This window comes from Trifolium pratense, linkage group LG3 (genome assembly GCF_020283565.1).
Source record: "Trifolium pratense cultivar HEN17-A07 linkage group LG3, ARS_RC_1.1, whole genome shotgun sequence".
Taxonomy (NCBI): Eukaryota; Viridiplantae; Streptophyta; class Magnoliopsida; order Fabales; family Fabaceae; genus Trifolium; species Trifolium pratense.
Genome location: NC_060061.1, coordinates 6,323,134 through 6,350,141, shown reverse-complemented (window position 1 = coordinate 6,350,141; position 27,008 = coordinate 6,323,134). Strand labels below are relative to the sequence as shown.

Sequence of the window (27,008 nt, the reverse complement as noted above, 5' to 3'; positions counted from 1 at the left end):
CAAGATGTTGGAAAATGATTTTCAAGATATTGGACGGAGTAAATAAGGTAGTCCCTCAATCAATTCTAACTTACTAAAACCAGATAAAACGTTTTATCAACACCAACCATCTACCTCACCCCAGTCACTTCAGTTCAGTCAAGGTTGTTCCATGCTATTTGGGAAGCATGTTTTTTCTTAAAAAATAAAAATCAAATAGTTTAACTTTAACGATAAAACTTACATACACTAAATAGTGAGAAGTGAGAGACTGCGTATTTGAACCGCGCCTCCACATATCAAATGTCCTACATCTTTTATCATCCAAGTTACTTAAGACTTATGAGACTGCTTGTAAGAGATTACACACTAAAGCTGAAATATCTACTAACATATCATATGCAAGGTGATTTTGTAACAGTTGTTACAAAAGTGAACTTTATTTTGGTTAATTAGGATTTATCTTTCTGATGGAACATAAATGAAGAGACACTATTGAACAATAACGTAAATAATACTATTGATTAAAAGAAAAGGCTTTAAAAAACCTTATTATGATAATTGCGTCTACCACAAACCATTAACCTTACACTTAAGTGAAAATGATTAATCTGATTTGATTTTCAAATTTCCGGCATGAATTAATATCAGCTTGATCTGATCATGTTTCCAAGCAAAAAATTACATCACATATTATTCCCTATATCTAAACGCAGCTCACAAGTGACACAACCAGGACTATAACCATAGTTTTACACACGATTCTACCCAAAAAAGGTGGTTTACACAATTAACCTCCCACAGAAATGTGAAAGAAAAGCAAGAAGCCGAATACACCTTAGTAAAGCAATTCCTCAAATACATGATCTACAGACTGCTCCCACTTTCCATGATACAATTCCAAAAGCCTCTCAGCTGGAGTAACACCTGCCACCACACAAAAAAAAAATTAAACACATACCAAAGAAAACAGATAAAACTTTTGACAAAAGCTACCAATGATTGCATTAGTTAATTTGCATTCTACAACAAGTTATTGAGGGTGAAAGTATGTTAAGCTTGACACCAAACGCCCACAGATCCCAACTCTGAAATTATTATAGCATAAAAGATAAAAAAGCCAAAAAATGACTTTGATCCATAAATCACCCACAAAATCTCAATGTTATCAGTATTATTCATAAAATTACAAACTAAAATTGATTGGAGAAGTATAGAAGTAAAACAACTCTTCATAATTTTGCATTGGTAAAAATTTGCTTGAATTAGAACATGAGAACAGAAGATTTCAAGTAGTTTTAATATGATGCACAGTGAAAAATGTATTTTTAAGAGTCTCGTACCCCATCATAGAGATATATGTATGAACACGATAAAGCACTTATATAAAGTGCTTTGTATAATCACTAGAAGTTAGGTTGGAACAAAGGCTACATGACTCATCACCAGAAGTGAAGTGAAAAGAATGTTCAGTGAGAGAGCAGAACATTGATCAGTACTTTCAACAAGTCTCGAACTAAAACAAGGGCCAACTGGCATCTAGATATAAATTATGAATTTTCGCTCATTTAACTAAAACCATGGAATAGGGCCATCTGAAGCATGGCACGATAATCAGAGATGCATCATTAAGAGTTATGTAATCTAAAAAGCCATTACCTGTTCTAACCACCTCAGCTACCGCATTTAAAAATCCTGATTCTTTATAGCCTCGTCTTTCCAAACCATCCTGTAGATACATATCGATTCATGCCCTTAGCAATAATACATTAATGGTAATAGCAATAACAAAAATAGTTACACCTTACCTTTGCCAACTCTAGAACCTCTTCAGCAACATGCTTCAGCAAACCATCTCGAAATGGTGTCTTTAGACCGGTTACAGTGACCTGCCAGAGAGACTCGAGTTGTCAGTATTGAAATTTAGCGTGGATAATGACAATAGCTGAAATTTAAATTGTCATACAGTAAAATATTAACTTATGACCACTGGATAATGATATATATTAGTCTTTATGAAGAATCAAAAAGAACGTCTCAAATCCCAGTATGTACATTGTACGTATGTGGATGTGTGTGTGTGTGTGTGTGTGCGCGTGTCAAAACTCATATTTATCCAGGTTTAAAATCATATTTATCCGTCAAAACTCAAAACCCTAACAACAAGTAAAAATTGAAATAGTTCTGCTTCATTTCTACAGCCCCGCAACTAACTTGAGTTTAAGATGGATTCAAAGACATTTTGGTCAAGTGTTTATCCTTATTTTCCCTTTTCTAGTACAGCAAGCCGGTGCTTAGCCCATGCTTCAAGTCCAAATGGATTTTGCATTAAGGGTCATGTTGAAGATTTAATAAAAAGAAAAACCATTCCTGAGACTGTACCTAGCTTAAAAAAGAGTTTACCAATTTAGAATCGTAAATTAATGTAGAATCGTAAACCACTAGTAAAATCGAGAGTTTAGCAATATTATCCAAGTTTTCATTTAATTAAGAGTTTACATGCAAGTTAACTCGTTTTCGTGACCTAAAATTGTAAACCTATGAGAGTTTAAAAGTTAACTCGAGAGTTAAGCAACCTTGCCTAGCTTACTTATGCTTCTGGGTTGAATGATACAAATGAAAAATATTGCAAGGACGCTACCTTATTCCTTAGCATTTGTCTTTCTTCTAGAGTCCAATCCGCTGTCAAATCCAAAACACGTTGCAAAGAAACCTCATCATACAATATCCCTACCTGGCACAATCAGGAAAATTACAGTGAGCATATGTTGTCAAATTGAAGCAGTTCATAGAAGAACATGCAAAAAGGGCTTGAATATAAAAATAAAAATATAGTTGCAAAAAATTATTATTAAAAACATTATTCTTTTGAATATATCATGTGACTTTCTCAAGGACAAACTGTGACTACAAATATCATGCACAAGAAATAGAAGGCTGCTACTCACCCAAAATGCTGGTAAAGCACATAACCTTCTCCAAGGCCCTCCATCAGCACCTCTCATCTCCAAATACCTCTTTAGCCTAACCTGGAAAGAGTAATGTTTGAGGTTTATAGTAAAACTACAAATATGCTGTAAAACAATTGAAAAATCAACAGATACTAGTTAAATTGTGAAACAAACAAAAAAAACCTCGGGAAATATAGTGGTCAAATGATTCTCCCAATCATTAAGAGTCGGTAATTCACCAGGAATACAAGGAAGCTTTCCTGCCAAGAAGTCCTACAAAGAAAATAAAATAAAATCAATTCTCTATGCTTAAAAAAGCAAAGCTACATGAATACCGTGGTCAAGGAAAGTAAGTTTCACAATAAGAAGGTCAGGGATACATTAGATAGCCTAAGATAACAAGAACATTAAGGATAGATGGGTACCCTGAAGGTCATTCCAGTACAGTCGATATATTTCTTTTTCCGATAGACGAAATACATTGGAACATCAAGAGCATAGTCAACGTACTGCTCAAACCTGCAATCAGAGAGTTTGAAAACAAAATAAGTGGAAAAAGATTAACCAAATCATTGCATGAAATACCATCGATAAAACTTTGTTGTTTAAAATGACGTAACATAATTCATCATGTAAGATGATGGCGCAGTAAAATAGTAATTTTAAACTATTACAGAATATCACCATGTTATCTAAATTTTAACTTCTTATGAATGACTTCCTAAAGAAAGAGATAACATTATAAACATATGCATAACAATTATATTATAGTCAATTATTTATTGAATTATTTCCTCTTATTCCTTATGTAGCCTTTATCAATGCCAAATGTTGATATTGTCTAGCCATTAAATTTGTATATTTCCAAATACATGTTATACGAAGGATCACTGGATGAGCAAAAGGGCGAAAAGGTCTATGAAAACCCATGAAGCCTAAAATTATAAAGCATAGAAATAACTGCTTTAAGCCATAATGCTTCAAATTCAAAAAACAAAATCACTTACCCAAAGGAGTCATCAAACACAAAAGGCAGCATGCCTGTGCGGTCCTTATCAGTATCGGTCCAAATATGGCTGTTTCAAGTTTATGAAAATGGGATAAGGCACCTTAATAAAGCAACGTTAGAAAGGAAATGACCACATGAGAACTTTCATGTACCTTCTCATACTGACAAACCCATTGGGCTTTCCATCTGTGAAGGGTGAATTTGCAAAAAGAGCTGTTGCTATCTGTTGTAAAGGGAACAATGATTACATCTTACAGCACTGAAAAAATTCCGCAATTAAAAATATCATGTTTCTTACAGGCTGCAAAGCTAGGCCAGCACGAAATTTCCTGATCATGTCGGCTTCAGAACTGAAGTCCAGATTGACCTGTATAAGTTAACGATGGGAACTGATTACATGCTTGTGCCAGAAGATATTATTTTCATCATGTTTAAATTAGGAAGGCTTTGTTGATAATCAGCTCATAAATTATCATACGGCTCACCTGTACAGTGCATGTCCTGAACATCATGTCAAGCCCAAGAGAACCAACTTTAGGCATGTACTTTTTCATAATCTCATATCTTCCCTGAACCACAGCACAAAGTCAGATAGCACGTAATTGAATTGAACCATTAAACGTAAAAAAAGAAACACTGCCATTGTTCAGTTACTAAGTGGAATGTATCATCCGAATTCCACATGCAACTCCCATGGAGCTCAAATGTGACTGAGAAATTGCTGTTGCAATAACCTCAAGTCACTGTGGTTAATGGATAGATGGGCTGTGAAATCTTACAGCTATTTCATCCTGAAGTCAGGAAATCAAGCCAAAATCATGACCAATTGACTAAAAACAGAGGGTTTTTATCCATTTTAAAAATAGACTGTGTTATAACTGGTACTGTTACCATGATGATACAGTTCAAGGACTTGAAAATGAGGAGAAAGAAAAACTACCTTTGGCATCATAGGTATGTCTTTGCGTTCCCACTTTGGCTGGAAACCAATACCCAAAAATCCAATTCCCATTTCCTCGGCAACAGCTTTAACCTATAAATAAAAATATTAAAAGAAATAATTAACAGATCTGAAAGAAATATCTTGGCCACTATGCAGATTACAAAAAAATCAAATATGACGAGCTAGTGCAAAATTTTAGCAATTTACTATTTCCGAACTCAGAATATACGAAGATTAAATGACTACAGCTGTGATGAAGATGCATATTTACTTGTGAAGGTAATATTATATAACAAAAAAATCCAAAATTTATTTCCCTAATGGAAAAAGAGCAGATTATTTTATTATAATTCACAACAAGTATGCAAAACTAACTTGATAGAGGTGCGAATTAACTTCAGCACAAGTTTGATGCAGAGTTTCAAGAGGGGCTCCACTAAGTTCAAACTGACCTCCTGGCTCTAATGATATGCTCTGCTTCCCCTGGTTAACATAATGTGTGAAAAAATTACACTTGGATTCTTCAACAATAACACGGCATTCCAATGAAAGTTGAATCAGGAAGTAATTTATCAAATAGATCAAATTGTAAATCTCAAACAAAAATGTTCGATTTTCTTGTTCACAAAAATATTAGCTTACTTGTTTGAGTCCAATGATGTTATCACCTTCCATTACTTTTTCCCAGTCAAATCTCTCAGCAATGCCATTTAGCAATTCTGATATTTGCTCATACTTCATAGGACGCAAGCTTCCAAGCTCAAAACCGAACTTTTCATGTTCAGTACCTATTCTGCAAGAGAACATGAATAAATTAACTGCATGTAGACATACAAGTTACTGTATAACACAACATAAGAGACGATGGTTCAAATTCCCTACCTCAAAGGAACATGATCAGGTGCTACATAAACTTACTCTAAATCAAAACTTAACAAGACAGAAAGATTCCTCGTGAAAAGTGGACACGAGACCCTAGGAAGATATTCCATCTGACCACTTTTATCTATCAATTCAGCAAAGTTTTTTGTCCCATTTTATTTGATGCTTTAGAAAATCAACAAATCGTTTCTTTTTTCAACTTTAACCCCGGCTTTGATAAGTGAGATGAAGAAGTTTATAATAACTGATAGTAATGTGAGGAATACTACAGTACAATTAATGTTTGAAGCTTTTTTCATATATTTTTAAGTTTGTTGAAATGAGACTCCCATAATGTAAATGAATTTGTAGGTATTCAACAAATATGAACCGTTACCCCTCAAGTGCACATGCACTTGATCTATGCATTATCTCTTTTTGTCTTTTTGTACTCATAGTAAGGTTTTAAAAAATGTTCCGTTACCACGAAAAAAGGGTATCGGCAGTGTCCGTTACTGTTTTCCTGTTTTAACAGAAATAACAGAAACAACCACTACAAAACACTATTACGCCGCGACAAACCCTGTTTCAGCCTCCGTTTTTTAAAAATTGGACAGAGAATCCTGATTTTATGGATAAAAATCACATTTTTACGAACTTTTATCTCCATTTTAGAAGAAACAAATTCTTTAAAAAAATTATCAAACGAGTTATAATTATGAAATTATGAAGAAACAGTGAGAAATTAGTTAATATACATTATATGATAATACAAATAGTTTCAATAAAATGTGTGCAATGCCGCGACCGTGACAACCGCAATCACTGATAACGTAGCATTTGTAACAGGCTAAATTACACACTACTTAAACTATTTAAAACCATCTGTAACCAAAATAGCATTGATATTGTTCTCCTAATGGCTAATGGTACTACTCTTAACACTATTGTTGATAATTGAATCTAACGCAACTATTTGTGTTTACAATTAACAGTCTATAATCAGTTCCTCAAGTAATCAAAAAACTTTAAAATGGCAGATAAAACCTATAATTAAAGTGATATATTCCACTAAAAATATAACAATAAGCATCATAAATCAGATAATAAATAGAATATTTAAAATAAAATAAAAAAAATGAAAGAATGACGGCACCTCCATTTATCTTTGGTTTTACAACCAGAAGCAAGATAATCGATGAGATCCTGTTTAGTAAGAGGATGAGTAGCAACAACAGCATCTTCAGTTGGAGGACTAGCAGCAACAATCAATCTCCGACCACTACGGCCACCGGAAGTAATAATTCTCTTCAACGAATAATTTGAAGAGAAAGATAAGGTATTCCGAATATGGAAGTTATGCGGTGGAATTGCGTCGTGACGCAGAGATGGAGAGGTGGAAGTGACTCGGGAGATTGTAGCCATGGAAATGGTTTTATTGATTATGATTATTCTCTGTTACTTACTGTTAAGTAAGTAAGTTTAGAAGCAAAATTGAAATTAGAATTGAGTAATTGAGAATAATTAGGGTTGATGATGAATTTGAATTACGTGAAAGGAAAGAGAAAGAGAAAGAGAAAATGGAATTTTGTTTTTTTGTTTGTTTGTTTATCGTTACACACTCTCTCGACTGAAACTGAAACTGAAACTGAAACTACTCTCTCTTTCAGACACAGTCACCGCTCGCTCGTTCTGTTACGCAGTTATTTATGCTAACTATGCTTTCTTCTTCTTTTTTATAGCGGCTATTACTACTAGTATTTGTATTCGCATTTCATTTCTTTTTTATTTATGTTTTTTAAATTAAAAAAAAAAAAAAATGAAACAAAAGTACATCGAAAAATAGCGGTCACGCATTACATCACATGCTAGTGCCACACTCCTCTTTTTCATCCACTTTCAGGGCCATCTTTTAACTTTTGTTAGGTTGCTTGTTTAACTAGGATTTTAATTCTCTTAAGTGCAATAAATTTTGAGTTATGTACTAAAAACAAAAACAAAATAATATATGGATTTTTATTTTTTATCTTACTGAAGGAAATGCTGGTGGGTTTGCTAACTTAGGAGCATTGTTTGTGCAGAAAAATTCGATTTGTCCTTCTACATTGTCTAATATTCCCTCCGTTTTTTTTAAAATATTTTTTTACATCAAATTTAGCGTGCCTGTAAAAAAATAAAAATTTATTGGTGGATTAAATTAGGATATAATAAAAAAGTTAGGCACAAGAATACATTTTATTAATTTAGTGTTATTATTCTAAAAATACAGTAACTACTCTATTCGTTTAGCGGACTTTGTGAAAATTCAATTCTCTAGAGCATAGTTTTCTGTTTCTCTGGCATTCCCACTTTCTTTTCTTTCCCATTGATTAAAAAAAATAAAAAAATGGATAGTCAAAGTTCTCAGATGGACATTATATTTCAAAGTTTAATTTTATACATTTTAATTTTTATATATTAAAATACTTTCCATATTTCAACAGGAAAAAAATATTTCCCATTTGAATATAAAATATTTTAACAATCATCTAATAATAAATTGCAATCAATAAAAACAAAATTGTTGTATTATTTAGTTTACTTTTTTTGTTTTAATTTTATGGACTTAAAAACATAAAAAAAAAAAAAAAAACTTATACCCAAAAATAAAAATGCATAATTTATCTCAGATTAAAAAAACTCTAAAAAAAAGTAAATTTATCTTATTTACTACTCCATCCGTGTATAATTATAAAACTTTTTATAAAAAAGTATGTTCCCAAATATAAAACACTCTACGGATTTTTAGATGTATTTAATACTACGAATTTGCAATGAAAAATGAAATATCACCATCAAATGCATCTACAACAAAGGGTAATATAGTAATATCCACAAATATTTCAAACAAATTTATCACCCAAACAACTTTTCTTTATACCTGTAATTTGTGGTAAGGGTTCCTATAATATGTGACGGGGGGAGTAAACAATGTAAGAGTTCTCCATAAGGTCTAGCTCAATTGGTAATCGTCCATATTGTTACATTGAATAATTTCATCTAAATTTGAACACATAACCTGTGTTTTTCATCTCTATTATTTGAACGAATTTTGAATTTCAACTTTACACATGATAGTAATCCAAACACTATGTCACTGTCTAAATTGTTGACATAGTTAATAAGGGACTACAATGAATTGGTTTTAACATTATAGGAGTCTCTGTCAAAAAATAAATAAAATTATAGGAGTAAAATATGAGGTTTTTGTTTGTTCGTTTGTTTAATGACTAGAATCAAAATTCCTTCAAATGACAATGATCAAAAGCATATATACCCCAAAAAAAATTATGGTTTAAATTGATCCACGGTGAAAATTCAAATTATCCTTAACTCCATGCAAATTTTTCAAGTATTAAGTAAATGCAAATGAACTTGATAATGTAGTTGAACTAAGTTTGTATGAGAACCAAAAACTCAAAATTAATATTGATGATACACGAAGTTGAGTTAACGCATATGTACATACTTATACCGAATTTACGTTAAGGTACTTGAACTAAATTCATGTAAACAATTTAATTTGAATTTATGTAAACATACTTAAACCAAATAAATGCAAGATACAACACATTTTATAGGTGCAAATGTGCAATGTGACTGAATTTACATAAATATACCTGAATCAAACTCACGGAAATGTATAGTAGTTCAAAATGAATAATTCTTTATCAATTAATTTATAAATAACATCAATAACATAAAAAAATAGTCATTCAATTTTATAACTAACCGAAAATAATCATTCATCTATTTAATTTGAATCGTATTGTATTTTTTTAGATTGAGTCTGAACATCTATTCTTCTTTAATTTTTTTTATTACTGTTTAGATTGGGATATAACTATGCCCAAAAATAAATAAATAAAAAATGAGGCCCCTAAATTTAGAGGCCTAGGTTGTTGCCCTGCTTGCCTTGGTCCAAAGCTGGAAATGATCAAAACAATTCATCATATTAGGCTGAGAGCAATTTGTCAAATTTATTTGTCAAAAACAATTACAACTTAATATGATAATCACCAACATACGACTTGTGCGAATGCAATAAAATTTTGCTAATTTTGATAATAAAATAACAAGATTTGCTTAACATTTTCGACGATGTTATTGTTTTTGATAATTACTTTTGTCACCCTATCGGTTATTCACGTGCCCTACGCGTTTTCCATTTTAATCTTCCACTACTTAAATAGCGGATGAAGGTATTTAAGTAGCGGACGTTATAAAAATGAGAATTTTTGAGGAAAAAACACCTTACTAATATTTTTACTAGTCCCCTACTTAAGTAGTGAACATAATCATCTACTTAAGTAGCGAACGTTATAAAAATTGTAAAATTTGAGGAAAAAAAAATACCCCCTAACATGAAAATTTCTCATTTTTATAACGTCCGCTAAAATCTGCTACTTAAATCGCTACTTAAGCAGATGTTATAAAAATGAGATTTTTGAGAAAAGAGCACCCTCCTACGTAGAATCCGCTACTTAAGTAGCGGATGAGGGGCAGCGAGAAATGTTCCAAGGGAGGAAAGCAGTGTCAGCGCTAGTGCATTAACCGTACATGTCATATGGACACCTCCGGTGCAAGGTATGCTTAAATGTAATGTCGACGCGGCGATATTTAAGGAGCAAAACTATTTCGGTGCGGGTTTGTGTTTAAGAGATGACAAAGAAAATTTCATCCGTGCTCAAACAACATGGAGTTATGGCAATCCACTTCCATACAAAGCAGAGCCATGGGGATTGAAAGCGGCTATTTCTTGGTTACGAAATTTAGGCTTTGCTAATGTTGTTATGGAACTAGATTGCAAACTAGTGGTAGATGGCATTAGCGGTAAATTAAATCTACGTACAAATTTTGGTGCTATGTTAGCCGTGTGCAAAACTTCTTTACGTTTATTACAAAACTTTAGGATAAGTTTTGTCAGGAGACAAGCCAACAATGTTGCTCACTTGTTAGCAAGAGCGGCGTTGTCCTTTGCTAGTCGCCAAGATTTTGATTATATATCATCCTGTATTGAAACTATTTTGATTAATGAAATGAGTTAAGACTGTTACAGTAAAAAAAAGAGTAGCGGATGAGGGTATTTTAGTAATTTCGTAGGGCGCGTCTAGAAACCAGTAGAGTAGCAAAAATGATTCTCCTTGTTTTTCATATCTTTCATATCTGCAGGCTAATTGAGCCGAAGTTTTCTCTCCCGACCCTCCTCATTTCTTTTCTACCCCCCAAAAATCTCATTTTGCCCCTTGCGGTATGAAAATTTTTTGCCAACAAACTTCGGTTTATATAAACCGAAGTTTTTAAACATGGAAAAAAAATTCGGTTTATATAAACCGAAATAACATATACCCCCCAAAAAGAAGGAAAATTTATGTGAAAATTCGTGTAGAGCTACCTGTGGTAAATTTATCATATCTCTCTGAATATAGGTCGTATGCTAATGATTTTTAATCCAGTGTAAAGAAGAAAAAATTTACTACAAGATTGACACCGGAATTATTAAATTTCATTAAGTATAGTATGAGAAAATCTACCTACAAGTTTGAGAAAAGTTTCTGCAAAATGTTGTAGAGATACCTGTGGTAAATTTATCATAGCTCTCTGAATATAAGTCATATGCTAATAATTTTTTATCCAGTGTAAAGAAGACAAAATTTACTACAAGATTGACACCGGAATTGTTAAATTTCATTAAGTATAGTATGAGAAAATCTACCTACAAGTTTGAGAAAAGTTTATGCTCTGTTTCTGTACCAGTACCCATTATTTCGTCAAACTGAACCAATTGGATAGTTAACCCTCAAAACCAAAATTATATTTGTATTCTTGACACCCTAAGCTTTCCAACGAGTGGTCATTTACTCAAATCGAACATCGTTTAGTATTTCAAATAAATTATGGAAGTTGAGGGTCTCATGCAGAATTTATGCAGGAAAGCTGGAAAAAATTTTGGAACACAATATTTCGGTTTATATAAACCGAAATTTTTTAGCATGACAAAAAAATTCGGTTCGTATAAACCGAAGTACCCCCAAGGGCAAAAACGGAAATTCAGGGGTAGAAAAGAAATGAGGGGGGTCGGGAGAGAAACCATCAATTGAGCCAAGCAAGTAGTACTAACTAAACTGTAGGCCCATTTAGTTTACATGCAATGCAACTCATTGTGAAAGTGAAGGGCCGATTCTCACCTCCCATTTTGCCAAACAAAAAAACTGTTTACTTTCTCCGATTATCTCCACTCAACATGCCTATAAATCCTCTCAAAAAGATACGCATTCATCATTTACCTCTTATTTTCTCCAAACACTCACTAATTTGAACTTTAAAGTGTTTAAAAATAGATGAATTTTTCGGTACACACATTGGATATGTACCGGTATATCTGTTTATGTGGACAATTCTGATAAATTCACGCATAATATTTGTTGATTTTTTATATATTAAACACTATTATAGATCTATTAGGATTATCCACATCAGCTTATACCGATACATATTCAAATAAGATGTGTACCGGAATATTCACCCTAAAAATATTCCACCAAATGTGATTGTCCATCGCCACCGTTGGCACACCTTTCTACCATCTTTGATCTCCAATTCAGGTCACATATTTGAACTTATTTAACATTGATCTACTGAATTAGGACTTGGTACCAAAAAACAAATAGAGTTCTTCCTCGACTAAATAATTAATTTGAGAAGAAAAATACGACCATAAATTTAAAAAATAATAAGGGATACACACATGAAAGGAAGAATAAAAGCAATTATATGTCATTTTCACTTTTTCTAGCTAGCTTATGCAATGAATCCGAAAGTATGAATTGAACGGTTAGTATAAGACCATAACAAAAATATTATTATTATTATTATTATCAACATGGAATCTTAATCTTAACCAAGTGCAGAGTGACAGTCAACAAAGTAACGCTGAATATTTTATTATTGGTATTGCTTAGTCCATGAAACATCCACGATGCTTCCTAATCCTAATTGATTCCCCAAGCATAATACTAATAAGAAGCAAATTTAGTAACCATTTTTTCCTTTCACGATTATAGCTAGCTTGCGTGTGCCTAATGCTTTTGCAAGATGCTATAGGTTTTAGGTGTCTTTAAAGTGTTCTGATATACTATGAACCCCTAAATTAAAAAAATACTACTATGTTAAGATAAATACTGTATATAATTGTCGTTATGAAAAAAGAACCGTCCCTCCATGAACAACATCACCTCTCCATGAACTCAGCCACCTATTCCTTCATTCATGGCCCTAACTCGCAAACACACAATATATTGCAGTGTTTCTAAGCATGCACTTGTAAACACTTTTGTTTGTAAATTGTAATATTGTATTCTGTTATATGCAGTAAACATGAAAGTTGGTATAGGTGATGTAAGTTCATACAACCACTGCTATACCGAGTCTATTCTGCATTCAGTGCAATTTTAGACAACATTGGTTGTGCACTTAAATGCTGCAAAATTTTAAGGTGGCATGTGCACAATAATTAGTCCTTCCAAAGAAACTTATCTGTAATCATTTATTAAGTTTCACGACCGACAGATATTTGACGACGGGTCTCCACTGCCGGCAACATATGCCTTCTTTCCTACCTGCCTCCCTAACCATAGCCCACATGTGCCTCTCCTCAATTCACCCTTCCTTCCTCCGCTTCAAACTCAAACACTGCTGCTCAACATAGCTGCATGCATTCAAAAAACTCATCAAGTTCTCAATAACAGAAACATTACATGAGGAGTTCATCACCATCCAACCTTGATAAGATGACCGGTGCAGGTCTCTCCAACTCCATCCAGGTCCTTATCGACCCCAAACATCTGATTCTAAGAAATCTTCAGAACCCGTCATCTCAAAACACTACCATTATGATGTACACGGTGCTCTTGACACAGGCAGTAACCATGTACCAAATAGTTACCAGCATGCACATCCCATTTCAGGCAATAGTAAATTCTCATTGCTCCATCATTTTCCATAAAACCCATTGCTCCACCACTGCCTCCTCCTCTGCCATCCTTCCTCTCCTCCAACCGCTCCATCCCAACACAACCTCGCCCCGTGCTGTCTAGCCACCTCCAACCACAACCTCTCCCTTGCACTACCTAGCCCTTTGAACTTCAACTCCTTACCTCTCTCGGGTCGGGACTGTCCTGCTAAAAATCATAGATAAAAGAAACTAAGATACAAAGGTCCACCCTTGGACCACTATATACGCACCCATCAAACAAATGATCTCCCAATTATCGCAATTCCCATCACATTAAGCTCCATTATCCCCTAATTCTGATTAATAGTGAGGCTTAGTATTCTTCAATCCAACAAAAATATAGCAGTCATCGTTCTATATTTTAAAGACTGAGGGGATAAACAGAGTAAAAATAATTTTAAATAGGCTCCAATTTTTATATACAACATTACAACGCCTGATTTAACAGTTTTGTTATTTCCCAAGAGCTAATGGGTTATACTGTCACAACATAAACCTTATGGATTACATGTATAAACGACCTTAACATAATAGAGGCAGTATATTGTATTTTACCTTATGGATTGAACACAGGCAAATCAAATTTAAAAATCACATGCATGTATAAACAAAATATACAATAGTAGTAACATCATTGTTCAATTCAGACCACTTTTGACAATTTTTTTCATTATTCTATTTAGAGTTACCATATACACATGTAACTAATCTGTAACTAATATCATCAAGAATCAGATGAAGTTCAATCGACTGTACATTTATAGGATTTACCAGAAACTTCCTTCATCAGATGATGTATCAGAAATCATCTTTTTCCAACTCCATCTCTAACTCTGGCTCTGGCCCAAATTCAGATGTTTCAATGTCTGCCAAATTCTTCAAATCAACCACTGAAAGCTCATCCAAGCGCCTCACAACCATGTCTGCAGCTCCAAGCTCATACACAGGATGCTTGCTAGCAACAGCAACACACTTCATCCGTGCATCATGTGCAGCCTCTACTGTTAGATTTGAGTTTCCAAACACAATGCACCTCTCAGGTATGAAGTTCAAAAGCTGGGCTGCATACTCAAACATTTCTGGATCAGGCTTCCCCCTGTGAACATCCTCTGCTGTAACAACAACACTGAAATTTTCTTCAATACCAATTTCCCCCATAGCAGTCTCAATAACTTTTCTAGGCCGTGCGGAAACCAAAGCCATCGGTATTTTATAATGCATCAAAACACTGACAAACTCTTTGGACCCAGGCCTGAGACTATATATCCCACCTTGTAAAGCTTGATAAATTTCTTCCTGTCTAGTAGCCATTCTTCTCAGTTCTGCCGGGTCCCTAGACCAACACAGCACTTCAGAAATTGCTTGTTCATTCTTCATGCCTTCGATTCTCTTGATTATGAAACCAGGAGGAGATGGTTTTCCTTCTTCTTGAGCAAGAGCAAGCCAAGCTTGCTTCTCTAAATCAGGATTATCTTCAATTAGAACCCCCTCCCACTCAAATATAGCACCCAACCAACCACATCCCATCCTCTCTTGTCGAAGCAAAGGGTTTCGAAGAGAAGGCTTATCCGCTCTATTTACCGGTGGCCACAAACCAGGCTTCCGATCAAAGCCACCATCAATCTTACTATCACCTTTCTTCGGCAATTTGTCATCCCTGAAAGCAAATGCTTCTCTTGTTAGCTCAACAGCAAGAGCCTTAATCGACGAAGACGAATAGAACCCATCTTGTTTGGATTTAATCAAAGGCAGTGAAACAACAACCCTTCCACCAAGAAACTCAGCTGGTGAAAACCTACAAGTGTTCAAAGATTTCCTCTTTCCAGATACATCCCTAATCAAATTTCCACCACAAATAGGACGGTAGCATAAAATTGAAGTTGCAGCAATTGAATCAACCATTTTTTAACAACAAATATATACCTCTAACCCTAACCAAATTGAATCAACCTTTGATTACACAGTCCCTTCAAAGGTCACTCAAACGATGAATTCCACAAAAGGAAAAGCCAATTTCACTATGAAGTAACCAATTAAACGAAAGATTCAATAATACCAAATTTGAAAACGCGATTCCTGAGTAAAAGCTATATTCTTGAACTTGAAAACGACACCATCTTGGAAGCAAAACGACAACGACAAGCAGAGAGCTTTACCACAGAATCGCAACTTTATCGTCAACGAAATCCCCTTCAATAAAAACAAGCAATCTCATCAATTAAATAACCAAAAAGTAAAATAAAAAAATCAGAAAAATCAGAAAAAAACGAAAATGGAAAGAAATGATTAGTTGCAGAATTAGAAGATGGAAAGTGGTGAAGAAGAAAGAAACCTTCAAGTGAAAGAGGATGAGAAAAATTGAAGAAGCTAGTTCTTTAGCTTTTTGTATACGTTTCTTTGTTTGTTTTTGATACAGATTTTTTGGAAGGAAAAAAAGTGTGGTTTATAAATGTTGAAGACGAAGACAACAAAACGCACACACGGCAAGTCGGCAATGCAAAACTGTACACGCTGGCCAAGTGTTATACAATCGGATTAATTTTTGTCGGAAAACCTACGAGTGAATTTTCACTTTTCAATCGTCAAATTTTACAGTAGTAAGTAGGAGTAAATTGTCAAATACCCTCTAAAATTTTAAAATTCGTCAAATACCCTCATAAATTTGAAAATAAACAAATACCCCCTGAAAGTTTAAAAAGTCGATCAAATTGCCCCCGACACTACCAGTCAGAGTCCACGCCAGGAGGCAATTGGATTTACTTTTTAAAATTTCAATGGTATTTGCCTATTTTCAAATTTCGTGAGGGTATTTATCGAATTTTAAAATTTCAGGGGGTATTTGACAGTTTACTCTAGTAAGTAGTGATCGAAACTATGACCACTTATTTAAGGAATGAAATTTCTTATTAATTGAAATAATTCATTACTACCGATCATTAGTCAGTTCAATGATAATTGACGCTAAATTTGATATGGAGAATCACAGTTTTATCCTCCACAACTGTGATCGGGAGAGAATTGGAGTCACTTGATGTCAGAACTTACCCCAAACCAAATTAAACTGATGATAAAAAAATCAAATACATTATTAATTATTTTTATGTTCTTTCAAAAGAAATATTTTTATGTATTTTATTTCAATTTGAAGCTATATGTAATTTTGTCTCCATACTTCTAATTCAACAATTTTGAATAAGTGGATTTTTTTTTTCTTTGCATTGAATGTACATTTGGGATGAATTTTGGTGTTATATCAAATAAAATGTTAATTGGGTTGTTGGGGGAGCGGGTTGTCTCAAGTGAAAATTCTATCAGATTTCAATGAAAGAAAAAAAAAAACTTTACGGGAGACAACCCCACCCGGTTGTTGACATAGAAATTAAGTAAAATTTTACTTAAACAATATAAATTTTGTCACAGGGGTTCAAGTGATCACGACAAATATAGGATATGCGTATAGTTTGGTGGAGGTTTTCTTGGTTAAGAACATTTGACATTTGTTAGATATGGAGTAGGAGGTTAAAATTATGCATACATATAAAGAATCAAATTAGTGCGTAAATGCGTTGACAAATATTGATTGTATTTTTGATAAGGAGATACTTTTCTACGAAGATTGTTCATCTCATATTAGGAATTTATTATTAGCCAATGAATTGATGATAATTACAACTAGGATGATTTTCGTGTAATTCCCTCACTTTTTTAGACTTTGACCCTCATTATTTTATTCTTCTGTATTAATCATCTGATTCTCAAGGGAAAGATACTCCGATAATTTAGAGTTTGACCGTGGGGTGAGTAAAGATTAACCAATAATTATTCCCGTAAAAAATCGAACTCAGATTCTCTAGACGACTCGTTATAGAGGAAGTTCATTATGCAATGTTATGGTTGCTTTGGGTCTCATTATTACTAAGAAAAAAATTACATCAGATTTGTTGGCTTTTACATAAAAATTAATGTCTATCTCATAAATTTTTTTAAAAAATTAATGTCTATTTTAATGGAATGTAGGAGTAGATAGATTGTTGAATGAGAATCTATTAGACAATGTCAATATGTCAATACTATTAATTGAATTGGTACATATCTCACTTGTTATATTAATAAAATTAAAATTTATAGATGGGAATAAAATAAAGTCAAATATTTTAAAAGTTTAGTGAGCAAAACTGTGAATAAAAAGGTAAAGAGAACACATGATCGTAAATAAGTGAAAATATGTGGATCAAATTTGAATTCATTGACTTAAAGCTCGTTGGACAAAAAAGATGACACAGTCAAGATCCCTATCTAAAACACTTTCAATACACACTATATTATTTACCCAAGTTCAACTATATATGGCTCTACTGAATAATGTGTGTTGTGTTAGTGGCCATACATTCAAGTATTCCTTGCTATTTTTGGGTGGACAAAAAAAATCAAAAACTGAATTGCAAAATTAAATCGAATCAAACAAAAAAAAAACTGAACCATAACTAACGGTTTTAAAACTAAAATGAAATAGTTTGGTTCGGTTCATGATTATCAGTTTGGTTCGGTTCAGTTCTCTTAATGGTTCAGTTCCTTTTAGTCAAAAGTTAGTTATAATTTGGTTCAGAACCATAAAACCAAACCATTTTAACAGTTCGGTTTAAAAGATAAACGATTCAGTTCGGTTATTATGAATTTTGAAAACAGTTTGGTTCAGTTTTCCTTAAAAACCGAACCATGCCCACCCCTATAGTTTGTAAATAATTTCATAAATAGAAAATAAATAAAAAAAAATAAACGTGTACAAATCTGGCAACTCAAAAATGTACTTATACTAAATACCATTTTTTTTACCGACTAATTTAAGGGGATCAATCACACCGCCCACTTGCGGGGGTCCCATTTAAAGCCAGAGTTTTTTCTCTGTATGGACTTAGCTCACCGAAATTGGCACCAGTGAGAATCAAACCTGAGACCTTGAAAGGAGCATATCCCAACGACCAAGCCAACACCACTAGATCAACGTGGGTTTTATTTATACTAAATACGAATTATGAACACATACTGACATACAAATGTTCAAACAAGAAAGGTATCTAAGCAAGTGATGCTATCAAGCACAAAAGAGAAAAATAGCAGCAACGACAGTTGGCACATATATATACAATTAACATTACAACAAATTTAATAATATTTGCTCAAAGAAATAATAAAAAAAAATATATGAGTGGTTACCGTGAGAATTGTGAAGATCCATTCCTTTGTCCTAGTTAAGAGTAACCAATATTCCCTCCACAAATCTATAGGTGCAACTAGTGGCCAAGTGTACAAACATTCAATCACATGTTTTTTTGTTGAGAAACTTGGAAATTTAGTGAAGATGAAAAAGGAAGGAAAGTTAGACACTTAATTTGATCTGCTTTTAATAATACTCCATAATAATAATGATGATTAGTCTGAGGTTCAATTAGTTTGTTGAAGGTTTAATTAGTTTGTTATTAAGTAGTTAGTTAGTTAGTTATGTTGGTTCATCACGAGGGGCAGCCGGCCGGGGATCATCCACATTGGGCTTAAGAACAACTCTAGTCTACAAGTGAGTTGGACACCACACTCTTACCCAAAACCTTAAGGTGTTAGGTTTATGGGTCATCTCACTTATAAAGTGTTCAACCTCCACTTTTCTAAGCAATGTGAGACTTAATCACTCACACTTGCCACAACAAGTTAAACCTCTAATAACTTTATACAAGAGCACCATTTGTACTCATTTTTACCATCATTATTATCAAAATAAAATCCTATGATTTTTACTCTCTCTCAAGCTTTCTATGCTTTTACTATTCTATTTCTTTAAATTTTCGAAATCTTAACACCACACGTGGGGTTATGGAACATGAGAAATAACATTGTCTTCAAAGGTGAGATAATCTCCATAAGAAAAAAAGTGAGGTAGCTAGTCAAGTAAAGTTGATTAAATACTACTACTATTTATCTTGGTTTTTGTTCTTAGGTAGAAGGGAAATTTTTTAATTATGATATTTTCTGATTAGTGAAGTAATCGTTGAGGATGTTTGTAAAGTTTTTGAGATTTTATTGCAAGAGTTAGAGTACCTATTTTAATCATATTGATTTAACTAACTATGTTTTTTATACATGTAAACATATACAAGTAATTTTGTTTGTTATTATTAATCTTTTTAACAAGTATAATTTAAACTAAGTACACATAAGCTTGCAGTATCCACATGCAATGTTCACTAAACATTATGGGCACTTGAAGATCCTTTTTGTAGCATCAAGTGTTGGTGGTCGAGGGAGTTAGTGATTTAGAAGTAAAAGTAGGGAGAGAAAAGATGGTAGCGAACGGAGAATCAATCGTTGATTTCATACCATGCACATGCACAAAAAGAAAATGAGGCCATATAAGAGAAACAATTTGTCACAATAAATTGTCATGAACAAACCAAATAATTAAATTGCACCACAAATAGCACCATCAATGCTTTAATCTATGTCGTTGGTTCTTTCAAATGCAGCTCATGTTCTATCGTGTTCTATGAATCTGGTTTTTTATTTTTAACCAAGCAAGACAAGTCATGAACTTATTTTCAATTGATTTAGTACCTTCTGTCTCCTCATCTTCATTTCCTTCTTTTTCCTTGAAAAGTCTCAATTTTAGAATTAATTTCTTCATCTTTTGTAGATTTGGGCTTATTTCCCACTTCCAACGGTAAATTTATTATATCCGAATTTGTTATTCTTTGTTGATGAAGATCACCTTCAATTGAAGTTTTGTGGATACTAATTTTCTATTTTGTTTTGTTTGGATTTATTGTGTCTAAGATGTTATCGGATCATACCCGCCAGTGACCCCGAAAACCCGAATGACACAATCCCACCTAATCCGAATGAGAAAATTCGGGTCGATATGGGCTGACTTTCTCCACCCGTAGATTGGACCGAGTAAGAGGTTTGAGTCTGAACCCGTCCGACCGACCCGTTGTCCACTCCAATCTCGAGTCTCTTTAGGGTTTCCAGAGTTTTCCATGGTCAAAGATACATACAACGCTTTCTAAAAAATTTCATGGTCAAAGTCAAAATTCCTTTAAAATTAAAAAATTTCATGATAAAGTCAAAATTTCTTTAAAATTGCTTTTCATAATTTTTCACGAGAAAATCTCGAATTCAAACTTCACCTTATAAATCTATTTATCTATCTATTTATCAGTTATATTATGTATCAAAAAAATCAACTCAGTTATATTCACAGAAACAATACCCCAATTTTAAATAATACTACACATTAAAAATTTAAAACAAATTTTATTACCACAACTGGTGAGAATCAAGTGGGTGCATTACAGTTGTGTGTATATATCAAGCAAAATTCCAAAATATATCAAAAGTGATGCGTTTTGTGAAACCGTAACGCAGTGAAGTTCGTGTGTGACACTGTGATCGTATCATTTCTCTCTTTCTGAACGGAAAAAATGGTTACTCGACGGTTCATTTCAACCAGCGACGACGAAGACGATTCACCGCCGCCTCCTTCCAACAACCTCGTCGCTGACACTAACCCTACCAACAACCGCAAAAGGAAGATCATGAAGCTTCCAGAAGAAGACGACGATGATGAAGTAGAAGAGCAGTTGCCGATAAACGATAAAAAGAAAGAGTTCAATGACAATGAAGAGAATCACGATGATGATGATGATGAGAAGGAGGAGGAAGAGGAACCTTCCAGTGAAGAAGATGATTGGCCAGTACCCATTGGTGAACCAGTTAGGGTTACTGGAAAAGGAAGAGGCAGAAAAAAGCATTTTCACTCATTCGAATTCACCGGCGAACAGTACAAACTGGTATATGATAATCTCTTCCTTTTTTCGCATTTCCATTAACACATATACTTATCTTTGCTATTGATTTAGTCTTTTTTTTTTTTATCATGTAATTTAAGTTTGTTTAATTGAATGCTAAGTAGTAACTATTAGGGTTTGGCTTGGGGATTGTTTGTGAGGATGATGATGATGAATGTTTTGTGAAATTGAGTTCTAGAACTTACTATTATGGGAACTGTATTGCATTGTTGTGTGTTTGAACTTTGAACTGTGAAGTGATTGTGCGACTTACTGATATTTTTGGCGGCATTGTTTCTACAGGAGGACTCTGTGCTTCTTGTGCCTGAAGTTGAAGAACAAAAGCCATATGTGGCAATTATCAAGGTGAACTCCTTGTCAAATATATTTAATTTAACTATGCCTTGTTTTCCATGAAGCACGGACACAGACACCTGACATAGACAGACATTGACACGTCAACACCGATAATAATTTGAAAAAATGACATAATTCAGTGTAATCATAAGTGTATGTGTCGTGTCGGTGTCTGACATCAGACACGCCTAATATGTGGAATGTCCGTGCTTCATAGCTTGTTTTTTGAAAATATGTTGGTTTGGGACATTGTGGCTCTATATGACACATTGTATCTGCTTAGGTCTTATTATAATAGTGAATTTTGGTGATCATCTGGGTATGCTGTTATGCATTGATGAATAAGTAATAAATACTACCTAAAGTACATGGAGTACAACAAGTGATGTATTCCCTTTGTTGATAATTAATACAACATATTTTTTTATTTTACAATTTTACGTGTTTAATTTGTTTAGAGTTTAGTTTGATATTCTGTAAGTGTGAAGATTTTTTTACACTGTATCAATCAATTATAAATTGTAACATCATTTAAAATGTCACCTTTAATTCTAACTACCTTAAAGACCACATATAAGATTATCCGTGATTCGTGTAAAGATCTTTACATTGGCATTGACAAAAAATATTTTTTAAATTAGCATCCCTGTTTTGTTCTTGGCAATCATTGGCGTGTGCACGTGCTGGATTTAGCATGTTGTGTTGTACTCGTTTATCGGCTTTTGATAATAAGATTTCTAAATTTTGTCATGTTGTTATATAATGCAACATACGCTGTGAAGCAGATTGATCTGCGATGATGTTATAAACGTACAATAGTAATGGGTTTTGTAACCCCCTTTCACTTTTCTCCTTACGTGTGTGGGGAAGAGAGGGTGTTATTACTTCCTCTTTTGCAAAATGTAGAGTTATACATACACGTTTCCATTTTCTGATTTCCGGAGATGTTTTTCTGTCAGGACATTACGCAATCCCTTAGTGGAAGCTTAATGATCACAGGGCAGTGGTTTTACCGTCCAGATGAAGCAGGAAAAAAGGGCGGTGGTAGCTGGCAATCGAATGACTCCAGAGAGCTGTTTTATAGTTTCCACCGAGATGAGGTTCCTGCAGAATCTGTTATGCATAAGTGTGTGGTGCATTTTGTTCCCATACACAAACAGCTTCCAACTCGTAAGCAGTATCCTGGGTTTATTGTGCAGAAGGTGTATGACACAGATGAAAAGAAACTATGGAAACTAACTGATAAGGACTACGAGGACAGTAATCAACAAGAAATTGACGAGCTGGTTAAGAAAACTCTTCAACGTTTGGGTGACCTACCTGACATTGAGGTTGAAGAAGCTCCCACTGACCAGGAAGATCTGATGAGAGCTAAACGAATCTTGAAGAAAAAGAGTATTTCACATCTTGATGTTTCAAAGGAGGACGAAACATCTCGAAAGAGTTTCCAACATCTGAAACCTGAAACACCAGGGAGTACCTCAGAGCATTATCGCATATTAGTGAATTTTGATGCAATCACGGGAGATACCCATCGTGACAAAGGTTTGGTAATGTTGCTTCAAAATGTTGAATACTTGTTTGATACTGATGACATCGGAAAGAAAAAAGACAAATGCAGTGACAATTCTGATGCAATCAACAATGGTAGCAAGAACAAAAGTTATGAAATAGCAAATGAATCTAAAGACAAAGTTCTGAAGGTACTTCTTGGAGCACCCGGTTGTGTTTGTGATCTCTTGTGTGGGTTTATTTATATTTGTCATAGTCTTCTATTAGTTTCCCTTCTCCTTGATTGTATAATGAATTCAGCATTTACCATTTTTCACTCTACAGAATTCCAAGTCGTTTGTCTGGCCAGATGTTGCTGTTCGAGCTGTAGTTGCTCTGGAGAAAGCTTCACACGATACATTTTCATCAGATTATCAGAAGTACAGCCAAAAGCTACGGCAATTAGCGTTTAATCTCAAGGTTGGCAGTTACTTTTCTAACATGCATCGTTAACCTTAAATGCTTTTAAGCAATTTCCTTGAGATTTGAGAGATGAAAAATTACTTGTCACAGCTACATTTTATTTTGGATAAGGTGGGACAGTGGGGCTTTTTTGTTCTTGTAGTTGAATAGATTTTTGATTATATTACATATTAAAAATTAATGACCAGGAGATTAAATATCTAATAAAATGGTGTCATCTTAATTGGGTTATGTATAGGTTATGCACTGATGTTTTATTTTCTATTTCTGTTGCATGGGTTACTTTCTTTTCTATTTCTGCTGTAATTAATATCAATTCATATTTTTGATTCATTTGTTCTTGCTTGTGCTGTAAAGTTTTTCTTTGAGCTTCAAATAGGGGTAAGTTAAGGGAATTTTGAACATTCAAAATGACGTGTCAGCCAAAAAAAAATGATGTGTCAGCAACTTACGGCGGATGCCTTTTAAGTTTAGTAATGAGTTCAAACAACATGTTGGATTTTTGGCCTGGATCCACATCATCTATGATGTTATCCTAAGTTGTCAGATTAATAATAGCTTTTTGGTAAAACCAGAATTAAGGTTTTGAGGATGTGGTTCTTGTGGCTTTGCTGATTTTCTTAACTTAATTTTACTAAGACAATTTTGCATGTTGATGGGTTCGCTTATTATTATCTGTGACCTTATTTTGCAGAACAATGCATTTCTGTTACACCGTCTATTAGATGGAGAGCTAGAACCTTCAAAAATATTGAGTATGACACCTACTGAATTGAAGGTATATAATGAATGCTATCTTTTCAACATTTTTTTTTTAATTTGGAACTTTGAAATGCTCTGCTCATATGATGTTTTTTTCTTGTAAATTTTATGCTATTAATTTCTAATTTGATACTTTCTTGTGAATATTTTGTTCAGTCAATACAATTGGTTCAACCTTTATAATTTTCAACACATTTCAAATGCTCGTAAAGAAAAAGAATATACTTTTGCTTGAAATTTATTGAATTTGACAGCACTGGACCTATGATTATTGCTTACTCATTAATACATTTTGAGAAAAAATTGGCAGTGTTAAAACGTTCCAACCTTTTTTTGGGGGAGGAGAGTTAGAAGAGGTCTAAAAACACTTGTTTGACCTCTAATCAGGTCAGATCCTAGTGAAAGATCTAAAAATCTTAGCAGTGGTGGTGACCACCCTCCCCGCATTGGACCTAATGATTTATTTTTCTTGTATTTTCATGATTGCATCATTCTTGGGTTAAATCAGTACCATAATTCATTGGCCATATGTGATCAATTGATGATAAAATAGTATCATTTTTGAAAATGAACAGGTTCAGTTGCAAATATGTCATAAATGTGTTTATTATTTTCTGTGATGATGTTTGATGGTGGATTGTTCCAGTTAAAAGCACTGGACTTGGTAAATGAATAGTTGATACATCTAAAAATGATTTAAGTGTTCAATAATTTTCTCGGAATACTCTTCTAGAGAACAACTGCTTGTGCTTTAGAAAAATGCTAAATGTTTTTGAAATTGAAAGCCTCCTGTGCTGTTTGGTTTTTAACTGAAGCATCACCAAATAGCTTATAGCTATTGCTTCATGAAGCAAGTTCTTACTAGTAACTTTGGAAAAATTAATCTGATCGTTGATTCTGTGGTTATTTACTGAATATTTCAACTCCAGGAGGGTTTGACTGCTGAGGAAATATCCACGGATGAGCCCGACGAGCCACAGCACATGCAGGTAACATTTCGCCCTAACAATCTTATGTTATCTATTAACTCGTGTAAATACTATCTACTGACTGCTAGCTTTTGTACTTGTGAAACAGATGACGGATGCTCGCTGCAAACTTTGCGCAGAGCGTACAGTGGGAGTGAGGGATATTATCCGCGCAGGACATGCTGACCGATATATGGTTTGCACCTTAATGTTTTACTGATATTTAAATTTTGAAATTCTTCTCCTGCACTTTTTATGACTCGGGTTTGATTGCTGCTTTTGTTCAGCTGGAATGCACCTCTTGTGGTCATTCCTGGTCTGCCTCTCGTGATGCGGTGTCTATGCTGACATTAGATGCATCAGATTCAAAAAGAAATGTAGGCTCAGCCCCATGGGCTACTGCAAAATTTGAAGATGTTGGGAAGAAGTTGGTGAGTCCCCGTGAATCTGACAAGTCGACCAATGACATCTTTATGCCGCCTGTATTGGACTCCCAGAAATCATTTAGCAAGTCCAGGAAAGATGAAAACGTTGAAGCTTCAAGACGTGCTGACTAGAACGGATATTCTGTAATCTGTCCTATATGGATGTCATTTTGGCTTGGAATGATAGACATAGTAGTAGCAAAAATCTTGTGTATAGCTTAACTAATGGATGTTGATGTTAACTTGACAAGAAGAGTCTAAGGAATATAAAAGTAGAATGTTAATGTGATGCCAGCTTCCCTTAAAGTGCTTATGATGGGTATTGGTGTGAAATAAAAATTAAACAAATGGATGTTGATGGGTATTAGCAAGATAATTTAAATATAAAATCTAGTTGTGGTTGTGGGTGGCAGATTGTGATAATCTATCTAATGGACTAAAATCAACAATAATATACATTAATATGAGATTAGAAATGAGACAATCTCAAAAAACAAAGGAAGATTCCGTGGGTTTGATATGAGCCAATACATAGCGGTTGATTTTGAGTGTCCCATGCTGTCCCTCCATCCAATCCATTCATTCATTCAACATGCAAATGCTAAATATCTTGTTTTTAACGTTGTCTTTGAGTTTGACCGTTTGACCCAAATACTTACAATTATTTTTGTCTTTTTCCTTCTTCACCATAGGCAATTTTACACCTCTACTCCAAATACCAAAAAAGCCACTTCAATTTGACTTGGTCAATTAATCTCTTGGACATTTATGACTCTCACATTATTGCTTCCGGATCTTGAAATATAAATAAATGGAGTAAAAACTAAACAAGATTTAATTTTCATGGTCTAGATAAGATATCTTAAACTTTTACATTTCAATAACTTTTTG

General features: G+C 33.8%; 3 protein-coding genes across 3 annotated transcripts; 1 reads left to right on the top strand and 2 right to left on the bottom strand.

Annotated features, from left to right (window-relative positions):
• Positions 1-571: 571 nt before the first annotated feature.
• On the bottom strand, positions 572-7,747 carry LOC123915953 (glutamate--cysteine ligase, chloroplastic). Its single transcript, XM_045967254.1, has 15 exons — positions 6,900-7,747; positions 5,525-5,675; positions 5,258-5,365; positions 4,880-4,972; positions 4,425-4,508; positions 4,238-4,306; positions 4,092-4,162; positions 3,938-4,006; positions 3,356-3,449; positions 3,114-3,203; positions 2,928-3,008; positions 2,621-2,713; positions 1,788-1,868; positions 1,639-1,708; positions 572-906 (listed from the first exon to the last, which is right to left on the bottom strand). Exons 1-15 carry the CDS (start codon positions 7,166-7,168, stop codon positions 818-820), a joined length of 1,512 nt encoding a protein of 503 aa, XP_045823210.1. The 5' UTR covers positions 7,169-7,747; the 3' UTR covers positions 572-817.
• Positions 7,748-14,374: 6,627 nt separating this feature from the next.
• LOC123915952 (5-amino-6-(5-phospho-D-ribitylamino)uracil phosphatase, chloroplastic) lies at positions 14,375-16,289 on the bottom strand. The gene is made up of 2 exons (XM_045967253.1): positions 16,129-16,289; positions 14,375-15,986 (listed from the first exon to the last, which is right to left on the bottom strand). Exon 2 carries the CDS (start codon positions 15,696-15,698, stop codon positions 14,595-14,597), a length of 1,104 nt encoding a protein of 367 aa, XP_045823209.1. The 5' UTR covers positions 15,699-15,986; positions 16,129-16,289; the 3' UTR covers positions 14,375-14,594.
• Positions 16,290-21,098: 4,809 nt separating this feature from the next.
• LOC123915951 lies at positions 21,099-26,423 on the top strand. The gene is made up of 8 exons (XM_045967252.1): positions 21,099-21,634; positions 21,935-21,997; positions 22,948-23,691; positions 23,825-23,959; positions 24,657-24,740; positions 25,654-25,713; positions 25,802-25,888; positions 25,980-26,423. The coding sequence occupies exons 1-8, from the start codon at positions 21,266-21,268 to the stop codon at positions 26,247-26,249; spliced, it is 1,812 nt and encodes a 603-aa protein (XP_045823208.1). The 5' UTR covers positions 21,099-21,265; the 3' UTR covers positions 26,250-26,423.
• Positions 26,424-27,008: the final 585 nt, after the last annotated feature.